Raw genomic sequence first — 15,168 nt, 5'->3', positions numbered from 1 at the left:
GTCACTCGACGCTCAAAGGGGTGAAAAAAAATACAAAGAAAACATGTATGACAATACAAGCCTGGTCAGATGCTGTTCTTTTAATCATTGGACAGCTGGGATTCCATTACTGCAAAGCCTGGAGTCATGATTTATGAGGGGACTGAAATGACAAGATGCAAAATTATCTGCAAGCCCAGACTGAGGTTTTTGGTTGACCTAAAATCCTAGGCCCATTGCTTAGGAGATTAATCAGGACTTAGAACCTAAAAACACTTAATACTCCACTAGAAAAGGAGACCATTACTTCCTTTATCTTCACAATAATTAAATATATCACGTAAAGGAACAAATATATCAACTATTTTTAGATGTAAAAAGAATTTCCTACTCATAAGTACAATTTGCTCTCTCCTCACACCACCCACATGCAGCTTTCCCTCTATCAGTCCGAGATTCCTCTCGGTTCACTCACACAACATTTTTTTAAAAAATTGTTAAGCACTACCTGAGTGTCGGGAACTGTGCCAGTTAATGGGGCTACAAAGATGAAAAGATAATTTGCTATCTTCAAGAAACTTAATACCTAACACAAAATTCAAGGACCCATTGATCACACACAGCTACCGATTGCTTTCTACGCTAACGGGCAGCTTTGTAGCCGTGGAGAATGAAGTTGGTGGAACTTATACTCTGGTGGGGGGGCAATAAAAGTAGTGAGTCACGCTGTGCAGAAGAGAAAAGCTGGATCAGGAGACAGAGGGTGACCGGTGAGTCGCCCACTGAGACGGGGTGTTCTGGGAAGGGTACCTGAACAGAGATCTAAATGGAGTGAATATCGGGCCGGGAAAATTACAAGCAGAGAGAAGAGCAAAGTGAAAGGCCTTCAGGTGGGGACATATTACAGGAACTGCGAGGAAGTGGTGGCGGGAGGGAAGTGAGCGGGGACACGTGTGTGCGAACGGGGGTCACAGACAGCCGCTTGGGTCGTGGTGTCGTGGCGAGGACTCTGAGTGTTATCCTAAGCCTGATGAGCAGCTGTTGAGGGCGGCGAGCAGGGAAGTGATACGAAGTTGACGTGCTTGAGGGATGTTACAAAAAGACTACAGAGAGGCAGGGAGACCGTTAGGAAGCACCGTCAAACTACCTGAGCCAGCTGGGGCCTGGGTAACTTGGCTGGATGATAAACGGGCAAGCCTGCGGCACCACCCTTTATTTTACTTTTTTTGTTTTTTGGCCTCCGAACAGCCATGATGAACTGTTTATTACATCTGTGTTACACACGAATCCCAGCATAGTGCCATATATACACGGAGGATGGTGTAGAAATATACTTTAGTTCAACTGGAGTAAGAACTTGTCAAGAGATGACAACGGCTGGGCCCAGGGTGGTAATGAAGAGGGAGGCGTTAAGTCAAACTCGAGAAGTTTTCTGAGGGAAGAGTATCTAGAAACCATCCTGCTTGGACCACAGCTGCGAATCTTACAAAAGAAAAGCAGTGAACATTTCCTCAGTGCTTGCACTCGGCCAGGCACATTGTATTTGGTCTTCACAATATTATAAGGAAAGTACTTACTATTAGAAAAGTAACTTGCTCAAGGCCACATAGATAGTTAATGGGGAAGCCACGCCAGGCATCGAGAGCTGTCTCATTTCAATGGGCACAGCTTGGGAACTCTTCTCTGCTGCGCTCTGTTCCACTGCTTGTTATGACAACGTATTTCCATATGAGTTTACAGTGTTGTATATTTACAGCCAACCGGGCATCAGCCATGCCTCCCCAAGCCGTCAGAAGGCTGTCCTCGGCGTGCGGTAACTCTACCATGCACGTTCTTGATGGGGTGAAAGGCGATTGCTGTCAGGTAAAGAGGACCATCAAGTGACCGCTCTTTTCTATAAAGTTGAATTTGAGCCATTATATTTAAAAGCTGTCAGCTCTCATCAGTCGAGACTTTTGAGCAACATTCTAATGCCTTCTTAAAAATAGGAGTAACAGAAGAAAAATGTTCACAATTCTATTTAAGTTAGTGGGGAGAAACTGTCATGTAATCAAGTGACCATAGAAAATTAAAATTGAACAGAGGAGCCTGGCCCATGTGGCTCAGTAGTTGAGTGTCAACGCATGAACCAGGAGATTACGGTTCGATTCCCCATCAGGGCACATGCCCAGGTTGAGGGCTCAATCTCCAGTAGGGGGCGAGCAGGAGGCAGCCGATCAATGACTCTTATCACTGATGTTTCTAACTCTCTCTCCTTCTCCCTTCCTTTCTGAAGTCAATAAAAGCACTTTTTTTTAATTGAACAGAGGAGAAATTACATATCGACTGTTGGCTCAGAAGCCGAATGCTGCATCCATCACCTCAATTAATTTTCAAGCTGTAAAAGATTGGGATCCTCAATACTGTCCTTATGCTTTTATTAGAATTAAATAATTTGGGTCATGTTTTCTTCCAGAATATAGTAAACTATAAATCATCATTTAAAAGAATGGTACTTTTCTCAGCTAAGTGTTATAAATGGCATGCCTGCCTTTTCATCCTCGTGACATCGTAGCTTAGAAACACTAGGAGGTAATAATCACTGCACTGTAAGGACCGAAGTGTCGTTAGCATCATGCCAGGATGTGTGGCTCTATGCACAGACCTTGTTCTCTGAGTCTTTATTATCCCAGACCCCACTGTTTCGGTTGAACAGGAAAGCAAAGGTCACCACTGCCTGAAATTCAATGTAGCTGGTAATCAAAAAGTTGGTTTAGGCAGGAAGTCATCAAAAATTATATGGAAACGTACACACCACAAACAGAAATGCAAATCCCCTTGCCTACTTGCTGATGTAGGCCAAGGCTGTTACATGAGTACAAATCCAACATACGTCTTTCTGATACATAAACCACGCCTACCCGGAATTGTTTCATTTAGTTTTGGTTTCTTTAAAGTGGAGAAAAATCTTAGACACTTTTAAAGCCATTTGAGTGCCATATCCTTCTGGCTGTTGTGTGATTTTTTTTTTTTTTAACAGTTTCTGTAAATCTTTACATATGTCATAAACACTATTAAACAGACTGCAATTTTTTGACTTGTCTCTTTTGAATCTTTCCCCAAAACATTCTTATCGAGTTTTCATAGAAACTACAATTCTCTTTTTGCACTTACAGGCCAACAGTTTACGTGTATTGAGTTAAAGCACACCGTTATGATAAAAACAGTACAACTGGCATAAACACTTTTGGGAACAAGCGCAGCTGGCATTTGATAAGGGGACAAAGAAAGAGGCCGAAGACGCGAGCAAGCGGCTCAGAGCGGCCACCGCCGGGAGAGGTTTTCAGGGCCCACGGGCTCGAGTCAGTATATGTTTCAGAGAATGAGGTTATCAGTTAAACCACCAAATTCATTAAGTTGAGGTTGGTTAAGAAAGTTTCTTTTATGGGCACAACTACACCCATCACTTATAAAAATCAGCCCTCAACCAAATGTCCTTTCCCTACTTAACACTAGCATCTATCCAGACCAATGTGGACCTGTCCCTTGATAATACTAATAGCAATTGCTTACGGAGAATTCATTATGTCCTTGGACCAGGGTGTCAATGAGTTCTAAGGGGGTTCATGTGTTAATTCATGGGGGAGGTGCTATTATTAACCCACAGGGAAGCAGAGAGAAGTAAAGTAACTTGTCCAAAGTCCCACAGCTGGGGCATATGGTAGACGTGTGTTCTCACCACAGCTGTCTGCTCTAAAGTTGCTCCTGTATCCAACACACTCTATTGCCTCTCAGTGTGGTTCCAAATGTTGTAAATATTCAACATGGTGAATATTCACTAGGTGACCCAGTTTTCTGCCACCAATCACTGAACCGGGCTTGTGGTCATGAGGAGGAACAATGAGAGGGACCAAAGGCCACATTCATCCAGCAAACAGCACTTGACAAGAAGTGAGGCCAGGCTACTCAAAAGCAACCAGGATGCAGAACTGGCAAGACTTTAAAAGTCAAGGGTCTCAGAATGTTCTGGAAGCATGAGACCCAGCCAAAGCAGAGGGTATAAAAGAAAGTGGCTTATCGTCGGGGAGGAGTTGATAAGTACGTAGTCAAATTGGTGCCAAAGTCCCTACCCTTGTAAAATAAGGAGAATTTCATGAAGCCAGTAGAAATGGTGTTGGAGGAGAGCTGGAACCACAACCAAGTTAATCAACAGTGAACTCTGGCAGAATCAGTTAGCAATTGAAGAGCAGCTGACGAGATCAATAAAACAGGCCCTTATGTTGTGAGTTATCTTAGCATTCAGTCGATATTTACTAAACACATCCTATTTGTCTGGCACTGTCATAAGTGCTGGGGACACCCTGCTGATGTGGCTCAGTGGTTAGAACATCAGCCAGAGCACCAAAGGGTCCCAGGTTCAATTCCCAGTCAAGGGCATGTATCTAGGTTGCAGGTTCAATCCCCAGTGGAAAAAAATATCCTCAGGTGAGGATTAACAAAAAAAAATTAAAATAAAATAAAGGCTGGGGATGCAGCAGTGAACAGACCCTAACTCTCTACCCTCATGGAACTTTTGTGTGAGAGACAGACAATAAACATGATCAATATCCTTATATACAGATTAAGAATGATCATTGGGAAAACTGAAGTGAAAACATTTCTGCAAAAATGACTTCTTCCTATCATCCTTCAAAAGATAAATGTGGCCTGGCCGGGCATGGCTCAGCAGTTGAGCGTCGACTTAGGATCCAGGAGATCGCGGTTCGACTCCTGGTCAGGGCACATGCCCGAGTTGTGGGCTTGATCCCCAGCAGGGGGCGTGCAGGAGGCAGCCAATCAATGACGCCTCTCTCATCATTGATGTTTCTATCTCTCTCTCTCCCCCACTCCCTTCCTCTTTCTGAAATCAATAGACATATTTTTTAAAAAATAAAAATAAATAAAAAAGACAAATATGATATCAAGGACTTTGGATCACGCAATCATAAAACAGTATTGGAAAATCATGTGCTCCTCCCTTAAAAAATCAGCACCTGAATGAATCATTTTAGGATTTTTGTTCATTTTAAGAAATGTGTCTTTTCATTTTGTTTTGTTCATTGTAAGAAGTATTCATTAAAATGAATTTTGTACACTATGAGAATCAGTACTTTATGATTATAACCTAAATTCTGTGATTGTTAACTAAATGACTAACCTCTTTTACATTGTCTACTATGTCACTTTGGTCCCCCTTTTAGTGGCTTAATTTTAGGTGACCCAGTTTTCTGCCACCAATCACCAAGCAGGGTTTGTGGTCATGAGGGGGAACAATGGGAAGGACCAAAGACCACACTCATCCAGCAAACAGCACTTGACAAAAAGTGAGACTAGGCTAATAAAGGATGCAACCAGGATGCAGAATTGGCAAAACTTTAAAGGGCCACAAAACATTCAGGAAGCATGAGACACAAGCCAAAGAAGATGTAAAAGAGAGTAGCTTATCAGCTAAGAGGAGTTAATAAGTAACTGGTGATCCAAGATAGCCTGAGGGATTTGGTCACAGAGGAAATAGGAGAAACTATAACAAATTAACCAGATGGTGCTCAAGAATGTGAGTGTAACCTTGTGAAAATCTAAACTAATCCTTCCACATTGACTTTTGTTTGTCCTTGGTTTTGACATCCTCACATTAATGGTCTCATAATCCAGAAACATCACACTGTGCTGTTCCAACTTGTTAAATTTAGCAGCTGTGCCCTAGCCCTAGCCGGTTTCGCTCAGGGTTAGAGTGTCCGCCTTCAGATTGAAGGGTCCTGGGTTTAATTCCAGCCAAGGGCACATACCTAGTTGCAGGCTGGATCCCCAGACCTGGTCGGGGTGCATGCAGGAGGCAACCAATCACTGTATCTCTCTCATGTCAAGGTTTCTCTCTCTCTCTCCCTTCTACTCTCTCTGAAAAGCAATGGAAAAAATATCCTCGGGTGAGAACAATAAAAAAAAAAAAAATTTAGGCCCAGCCAGGCGTGGCTCAGCGGTTGAGCGTCAACCTGGGATCCAGGCGATCGGGGTTCGATTCCCGGTCAGGGCACATGCCCGGGTTGCGGACTCGATCAATGACTCATCATTGATGTTTCTATCTCTCTCTCTCCCTCTCCTTTCCTCTCTCTGAAATCAATAAAGATATATTTAAAAAAAAAGTTTAGTAACTGTTTGAATCCCATGTTTCTAATTTAATTTTCTGACCAGAAACCCATCCATTTGGTTAAAAGTTAACTACATACCAAAAGGGATTCCAGGTTTGCAAGACGTTAGCTTTGAGATAAACTGGGTAAAAGATACATGGGATCTTTCTGTATTTTTTACAACTTCATGTAAATTGACAATCATCTCAAAGTAACAAGATTAATATTTTTAAAGTAAAAAAGGTCTTATTTCCACCTTATTTCTCACCTGCGAAGGTCTCCTTGACCATGACCTACTCTGGCCATAATACACAGATAAACCACTTTCATAAGTTTCTTTATGTAAGCAAATATAAATGCATATTACCCTCCTTTACCCCTCAAGCCCCACCCACCTCCTTCACTACTTGGTAGCATATTTTGTTCCGCATCTTGCTTTTTCCAAGTAACAATATATCAGAGATTTTTCCATATCAATGCATTCATTTAAAGAGTATTCTATGTATAGATTTTGTTTGAGATCGTCTTTGGATAAAGTATATTTATTTAGCCAGTCCTTCTCCTCATGGATATTTGTATGGTTGCCAACCTTTTGTTATGAAAAGCAATGCTGTGAGTAACTTTGTGTGTGTGTATATATATATATATATATATATATATATTATTGTTGATTTCAGGGAAAGGAAGTGAGAAGGGGAGAGAAATAGAAATATCAACAATGATGAGAGTCATTGATTGGCTGCTTCTTGCAAGGCCCCTACTGGGGATTGAGCCCAAAACCCGTGCATGTGCCCTGACCAGGAATCGAACTGTGATCTCCTGGATCATAGGTCGATGCGCAACTGCTGAGCCACGCCAGAGGGGCTAGATATATGTTTTTGTCATTTTGATAGGTAATGCCAAAGTCCCTCTCTAGAGATTGAATCAATTTACATTCCCACTAGCAACATATGAAAGCCTGTTTTCCCAAAGTCTCACCAACAGAGTGTGTCAAACATTTGGGTTTCTGCCAATCTAGTGGATGAAAAATTGCATCAGTGAGTTTTAATTTGAATTTTTACTTGACCGTCTTTCTATATGTTTAAGAGTGATTTGCCCAATTATCCAACATATTGAAGAATAACAATGTAATAAGACAATATCTGATAAGGAAACTTAGTTTGAATGTCACACTGGATATTGGTCCTCCGTGGGTTCTGGCTCCTAATTAAAAAGCAATGGCTCTTACTCAGTGTTCAACATTGTTAAAAAAACAAAACATCAGAACATCCGATTGGCTGAACGTCATCACGTAAAAGGAGACCCATCTTAAATACACATGGTCCCCAACTTATGATGGTTCTACTTGCATTTTTTTACATTGCTATGGTTCGAAAGCAATAGGCATTCAACAGGAACCATAATTCAAATTGTGAATTTTTATCTTTTCCCAGGCTAGTAATATTCGGTACGATAGTCTGGCAACGCTGGACAGTGGCAGTGGGCCCCAGCTCCCAGTCAGGCACACAGCCCCAAAGGTAAGCAACCAGCACTCCGCAGTGTACTGCATTGCCAGCATTCTTTGTTTTAGTTCAGTGTTTCAAACATTCTTCAGGCCCAGTGTGCTTTCAGCTGTGTTAACGGTCAATGGAGAGCTCCCATACAACCATTCTGTTTTCCACTTTCAGTACAGTATTCAACACATTACATGAGATATTCAACACTTTATCATAAAATAGGCATTTTATTATGTGATTTTGCCCAACTATTCGCTAATGTATGTGTTCTGAGCATGTTTAAGGTAGGCTAGGCTAAGCTACCTTGTTCAGTAGGTTAGGTGTACTAAATGCAGTTTCAACTTTAGATATTTTGGACCAAAATAAGCGGGGAGGTTCTATGGAAAGTAACCTCACTGGGTGATCTAATCATAAATTCCAAAATGGGCAGGTCATGGTGGGTGGTTATGCCCCAGGCATAGAACTTCTTTAGTGAGAGGTTTTAAACCAGCTCTGCCCATTGTTCTTGTGCATCTAAGTTAGCACACCTTTGAAATACCAGAAGCAAGACCCCTTGAAGGGGGTATCAACCCTTAGGAGAGCACATGATCTTGTTCACTGTCCTGCAATCCAATCCCCGAGTTACTTCCTCCAATCTCCAACTACTCTTCCTAATGTTCTCTCAATCTCAAATGCATAAAAGAAGCTGCAAAACTGTTACTCAGAAGCAGTGAGATCTTGCCCCGGGCACATGTCATTAGTTTGGCTCAAATAAACTCTTATAAAAATTCTCTACAATGTAAGAAAAACAATAATAAAAATTTTTTAAAAAGAAAAATTCTCTACAGGTTTGAATGTTCTTTACGTCGATATATTCAACTTAACATGGGTTTATCAGGACATAACACAAATCAAGGAATATCTGTCTGTATATCCCAACCACCAATGACCTGATCACACCTTCCCTAAAACCATCTGCCCTGCCCTAGGGACAAGAATAGCAATACCCATAGTGAGTGTGTGAGAAATACTAATTCAAAAAATAATGAAAACCTTCGTGAATCTTACACTCCAGAGGGAAGACAGGAAATCAACATAAGTAAACCACACAGTTGGTTAGCAGGGGATGGATAGGTGCAATGGTGAATAGGTAAGACTGGGTATGGGGGAGGCCTGGCACACTTAAGGCCCAGGGAAGGAGCCAGTGTGGTTAGAGGAAGTGGAGGGAGCAGGACTAAGGCAGAGTAAGAGGTACTGGCAGCAGAGATGAGATATAGAAGATTCTGGGCAAAACTGATCAATCTGGCACAACCATTGGGCCCGGATATCTAGCTCTTAAGTACGTCTTGCCCTTTCCTCAACGACTTGGTTTTTTTAAGAGGGGCAGAGGCAATCCAGAGCTCCAGCCGCTCTTACAGGCAGAGAGCGAGGACAACCAAGTGCCCAGGCACATGTGGGCAAGCAATCCATACGTTAATTGTTTGTATGTAGGCTGATGACTCCTGGAAACAAGGGAGCAATCACACGCCTTTTTCTCTCGTAATTCCACCTTTCCTAAAGGCTTCCTTTCCTTGTTAAATTTAAAACCTGTTCCCTGGCATGCGTGTGATATGAGCATTTCACAAGGGGTTCATCTTGTCAGCTCATTTCCCCATTCCTGAATGCCTTCCCTTTCAAGTTCACCTTGTAGGTGATATTAATCACAACTGTGTCAGACACCTTAACATTACAAAGGCTTAAACCCTGCCTGTGGCTGCCTGGACAAAGCCTATCAAATATTATCTGTCCCCGACCTTCAGATCCTAGACAAACACAGCTACTCTTTTCTCAATAAAATGCACTGCAGGGAGGAGAGCGTTTGGGATTTTGCTCCCTGGCACGTGTCTTCAGTTGGACTCACATAAAAATTTTTTTCTTTCTTTCTTAATCCTTACCTGGGGATCTTTTTTCCACTGCTTTTCAGAGTGGGTGAGAGAAAGACACATGGATTGGTTGCCTTCCCACACATGCCCTAACCAGGGCCTGGGTTCAAGCCTGCAACCTAGATACGGACCCCTGGCTGGAATAGTACCTGGGACCCTTCAGTCCTCAGACTGATGCCCTAACCACTGAGCCAAGCTGGCTAGGGCTCAAATAAATCCTTTTTATTTATTTATTTATTTTTAAAAAATATATCTTTATTGACTTCAGAGAGAGGAAAGGAGAGGGAGAGAGATAGAAACATCAATGATGAGAGAGAGTCATTGATCAGCTGCCTCCTGCACGCCCCTGACTGGGAATAGAGCCCATAACCCGGGCATGGGCCCTGACCGGGAAGCGAACTCCGGTCGCCTGGATCCTAGGTTGATGCTCAACTGCTGAGCCACGCCTGGACGGGCTCAAATAAATTCTTATTAAGAAATTAGAGAAACTAAACAAAACACTGCAGTGAGAGAAGCTTTTTTTTTTTAGTGTATCTTTAATGATTTCAGAGAGAGTCATTGATCAGCTGCCTCCTACAAGCCCCCAACTGGGGATGGAGCTCACAACCCGGGCATGTGCCCTGACCGGGAAGCGAACCCCGATCTCCTGGATCCTAGGCAAATGCTCAACCGCTGAGCCCCGGCCGGGCAGGGAGAGAAGCTTTTAGCACAAGTCTAAGGAGATCCATCCTGCCTCAGAACCAAGAGGAGAGAGACAGTGGCGCTTGGGACTGAGATGAGACACCAGACCTGGGTCCCTGAAGGGGCACAAGGCCCGACAGGAAAGGTTGCCCGATGCACGCGACGCCTCTTTCTGTATGAACAAAACCACCACGACCGCGGATTTGCCCTGTCTCCATAATGCTCCCCTCACCGCTCCTCTAAACTCTAGTCTCCTCTCGCCTCACCTTCATTCCCCCTTCCACACCCACAGAAAACACTGCAGAATACGCGCACTGGGCAGAAGGGCCGCAGGGGCAGAGGCCCTACATCTGTGTCATCTCTACAAACTCCATGTCACCAACTTTACTGTCCCCTCACCAGCCAACAGACTCAGGGGCGCCGCACCACTTGGGTAAAGGCGAATCGTTCTAATAATCACTGCTACGGCCAAGGCACAGAGCTGGAGTCCCTGAGCGCTGAGCAGTGGCCGCAGGGGGTTCGGTTCCACGGAACCGCACAGAGCTTTCAGGCCGGGGGTGGGACAGCATCTCGGGGAGACGCTTCTCTGGCAGTGACAGGTGCCACTTACTGAGAGTGCCGGTCGGGAGGTCCCAGCACAGAGCTGGGAACCACACGAAGGGCATCAGGACATGAGTCCTGGGCCATGATGAGATGGACTGACCCCCAAAAGGTGGAGACCAACACTCGTGAAAAGTGAAACGGCACAGCGACAGCACAAGAGCTGTCACAAGCTGCTCGCAGCTCGAGGGCTCTGACTTTGGGGGCACAGAACCCCCGGGGGTCCTGCGTGGGCCCGAGCTCTCCCGCAGGGAGCGGAGGCTGCTCCGGGCCTGGGCCACCCGGGGGGATTCTGCTGGCGCCGCGTCCCAGCTCCCAGCGGTGACACCCGCGTCCCACGGGCGGCATTTCAACACCTCCTGAAACGTCTCCTTTCTTGAAAAAGTGAACCCGCGATCCCCTCCCGAGGATGCTGGGAAGCAGAAGTGAAATAACGCGAGCTGCTCTGGCTCACACCTGCACCCCGGCCTGCGCCCCGACCAAGGGGCATCGGCACTGCCGGAGAACACGCCGCCCCACCCCCGGTCGGAAAGTTCTGTGCGGTTCTGTCGAACCGAACCCCCCCTGCTGCCACTGCTGGGCGCGCAGGGGCCCTCGGGGCGCGCCCCCGCCTCGGACTCGCCCGCCCGTGGCCGCCGTCCCGCCTGCAGGCCCCCCCGGCCCCCGGCCCCCAGCGCCCGCCGGCCCCCGCCGCCCTGGCCTCCGCGTCCCGCGCTCACCTGATGTAGGGGAGGAAGGGGTTCACGTGCCCCGAGAGCACCGCCACCACGTAGGAGATGATGAAGGCGGCCGACGACCAGGTCACCAGGAGGAAGGGCACGAAGGCCATTCCCTTCAGGAAGCAGGGCATCGCCGCGGGAGTGCACCGCGCCGGGGTCTGCGGGGGGCGGGGCGCCACGTGCGGGGCGCCCGGGCGGGACGCGGGGCTCGGCGGAGGCGGGAGGAGCCGCCGAGGGAGGCGAGGCGAGGCGCGGAGAGGCCGGGAGGCTGCGGGCGCCGGCGGCTGGGTGGCCGGGTGGCCGGGCGGGTGGGGCGCGAGTGGCCCCGGCTTGTTGCGAAACCGGTGAAGTCACAAAGTGGCGGCCCCGCCGAACTGGAAGCGCGCGGCGACCTCCCTGCGGACGCCGCGCCGCGCGGGGAGGGGGCCCCGCGGCTCCTTTCGCTTTTGGTTCGGACGGGGTGGGGTCGGCGGGGTGGGCTGCGCGGGGGCGCGCGGGGCGCGAGCGGAAACGTCCGGCTCTCGGCCCGGCGCTTGCACAACTCCGGAGAAACTGATCTCCCTCCCCGCCCCTCCTTCCCGCGGGATTTCCGGGGTGCCAGGCCTCCAGCACCCAGGGCTTCCCCTCCCAGGGGCTGCCCCTGCGCCTCGGCGGGGAGAGGGCGGCCCCCGCGGTGCACCCACCCCGCCCCGCCCACCCCGTCCCGCTGCCGCGCGCGGCTGCTGCTGGGGCCGAGCTAGGGGTCCCCGAGGGCTCTGCGGGGCCACGCGGCTCAGAAGTGACACGCACCTGGACGGGGTCCACCTGAAAGCCTAGAGGGTGTAGGGGCACGCAGGGGTCTGGTGGGGCCGAGCTCCAGGCCGGCTGGACGGTCCCCCTGCCTCCCACAGCTGTGCCTCAAGCCAGGGCAGACCTGGAGTATTGCTCGGGGCCGTGACCGAAGGAAGGTGAGTCACGGTGACCTAACACATCTCAAACCCTGCAAAAGGGATTTGTGTCCTGGAGGCACTTAGGAGCATGGTGATTTTGAGGTGTAGTTTGGGGATTCTGGGCCCAGGGTATGTGGTGGAGGCCACTGGGTCGTTGGCAACCGAGCGTGGGCTCCTTTCAGCTGCATAAACGTTTCTTGGGGGCCGCACCCTGCTAGGGGACAGGATACAAAGATTAGTTCTATGGGGTGTAGAGAACAGATGTTCAAAATAAAACGAAACTGTATGGAATATTAAATAGAGCGGTGATGACTTAAAAAAGTAAAATAGAAATATGCACAGAGCTGAGAGGCGGGGGCCGGTGCTCGGATGAAGAACCAGGGAAGGTTTCCTGACAGGTATTCGAGTTTTCGAAAGTTAAGTGTTCATTCTCCACGCAAAGAACGGTGACTAGCATTGCAGGCCAAGGAAACAGCAGCAGGTGCAGACTGTGAAACTGCTTGTGTTCCTGGGTCTAAAAAGTCACTCGAATAAGTGTGGACAGACAACGGCAAGTGGACAAAGAGGCCGTGGCGCCAGAGCCCTGCTGAGAGTCGTCGTTGGGGTGTGTTTTGGTTTTGGTCTTGGTCTGGTTTGGTTTTTGGTAGAGAGGCGAGTGTAGGAATATAAACAGACTCCTGTTTCAGGAGATCATTGTAGCTGGGGAGGTGGTGGTGGGGGGTGAGCACCATATTGAATACGCCAGAAGCTTTAAATTAAGGCTTTTAAAAAATCACAAGCGCTGCAGAAGAATCAACAAGAAGGAAATAAAATAGAAAAAAGAGGGGAAAAAATCACAAGAGCTAATAATAACTATGTATCACGGTGCCCAATGGGAACAGGAATAATCGGTGGGGATCACTTTATAATTAAATGTCTAACTGCTATGCTGTTCACCTGCAACTAATACAAAATAATATGGGATGTTGACTGTAATTGAAAAATGAAAATAAAAATCACAAAAGCTATCATCCATAATGACTCCATGGTGACTCGCTTCGCATCTCTATTTAGGTTTGCGTGTGTATGTGTTTTCCATTGCTTTCCAGAGAGAGTGGGCGGGAGAGAGAGAAACAGAGACTCACATGGATTGGTTGCCGATGGAGCCCGCAACCAAGGTACAAGCTCTAGACTGGAATCGGTCCCAAGACCCCTTCCGTCTGCAGGCCAGCGCCCTAACCACTGAGTCAAGCCGGCTAGGGCTAGGTTTGTGAGTTTTGAAAACCACTCTTCCCTGGTCTCCCCCCACCCCCACCCCTCCTTTGCTGCCCTGCTAGATTCATCTGGTTTGAAAAACCCTCCCTGAGGCAGAGGTATTATGACATCAAGTGGGATTCACCCAATCGTCTTAGCTTTCGGTTCCTTGCATAATTCCCTTAAGCAATCCAGTCAGCTTTTTACACAATTACAAGAATTGTCTGACTAATGGCAATAGGTATTTTGTTGTCTAAAATAAGCATGTATACACGTATGTATTGAAAACAGGCAGATAGCTAGCCCTGGCCTGTGTGGCTTAGTTGGTTGAGCATCACCCCCTGTAAGGAGATGTCACTGGTTCAATTCCCGCTCAGGGCACATGTCCAGATTTCGGCTGGATCCCCAGTGGGAGGCAGCCAATGATGTTTCTCTCCCTTCCCCTTCCTCTCTCTCTAAAATCAGTAAAAACATATTAAAATAAAACAGATAACTATAACTATATATATGTACATATGGTGTCAAGCAGCCCTGAGAAGCACAGTGCTGCTTCTCCTAAAAGCTTTCCGTACTGTAGACCTTATTAACACCCTTTCCTTGGAATAGTAAAGCTTATATTGTACAAAACTTTAAAGTTCTAGAAAACAACCACACTGGTGAAGGAAACCAGGATATATCACCCCAAAGTATGCCAACGTTGACATAAGAATTACTTTGAGCCGAAGGCAATTAAGCAGCAGCAAGAGCAGGAAGGGCTCTCTCTACCGTCCTTTCTGTCTAAAGGCAGGATATATATCTCCTTACCTGGAGGCTGCTCTAGACTCTTAGCCCAGAGATGTTGGCACCAGAGGAACCTACAAACTTCACTCCGTTGGTTTCCCCCCATATGTTTACCTCTTTTTTTCTCTTGCTAATCTGTTTTTTGTTAACAGAGACCCAGCTGAGAATCTAAATACTTTTCCTCCCCTTGAATTGATTTCTGACCCTGTCAAAGTCACACTGACTCAAAGTAAGGGTCTCTCGACGGACTGTCCTTTTGAGGATAAAGTCGTTCTTACTTGGGGACCACCACCTATTGAAAGGCAGTGTAATTCCTGATCTAAATAATCCTCACACCAAAGTTTAGGTATCATCTCCTTTTTATGGATGAAGAAATAAGCTCCAGGCCATGCAACTAATGAATAAAGGTGCAGAACTTGAATCCAGATCTATCTGGCAAAAGCCTATAACTGTAACCATTGTGAAGAATTGTCTCATCCTTCTAATTCCTCAAACTCCGGAATTACAGAAGGAAACACCTTAAGATATATGCCGCCCGGCCGGGTGTGGCTCAGCAGTTGAGCATCGACCTAGGATCCAGGCAATGGGCGTTCGATTCCCTGTCAGGGCATATGCCTGGGCTGCGGGCTGCAGCCAATCAATGATTCTCATCATTGATGGTTCCGTCTCTCTCTCTCCATCTCCTTTCCTCTCTCTGAAATCAATAA

General features: G+C 46.9%; 1 protein-coding gene across 1 annotated transcript in view; it reads right to left on the bottom strand.

Annotated features, from left to right (window-relative positions):
- The window catches only part of DRAM1 (DNA damage regulated autophagy modulator 1), a 31,270-nt gene extending 19,196 nt beyond the window's left edge, over positions 1 to 12,074 (bottom strand). Inside the window, exon 1 of the mRNA XM_081127704.1 lies at positions 11,520 to 12,074. Within this exon, the coding sequence (XP_080983830.1) occupies positions 11,520 to 11,650 (131 nt within the window). The 5' untranslated portion in view covers positions 11,651 to 12,074. The remainder of the gene's footprint in view (positions 1 to 11,519) is intronic.
- Positions 12,075 to 15,168: the final 3,094 nt, after the last annotated feature.

Source organism: Miniopterus schreibersii, assembly GCF_964146895.1.
Source record: "Miniopterus schreibersii genome assembly, chromosome: 2".
NCBI lineage: Eukaryota > Metazoa > Chordata > Mammalia > Chiroptera > Miniopteridae > Miniopterus > Miniopterus schreibersii.
This window is presented reverse-complemented; position numbering and strand designations above follow the sequence as displayed.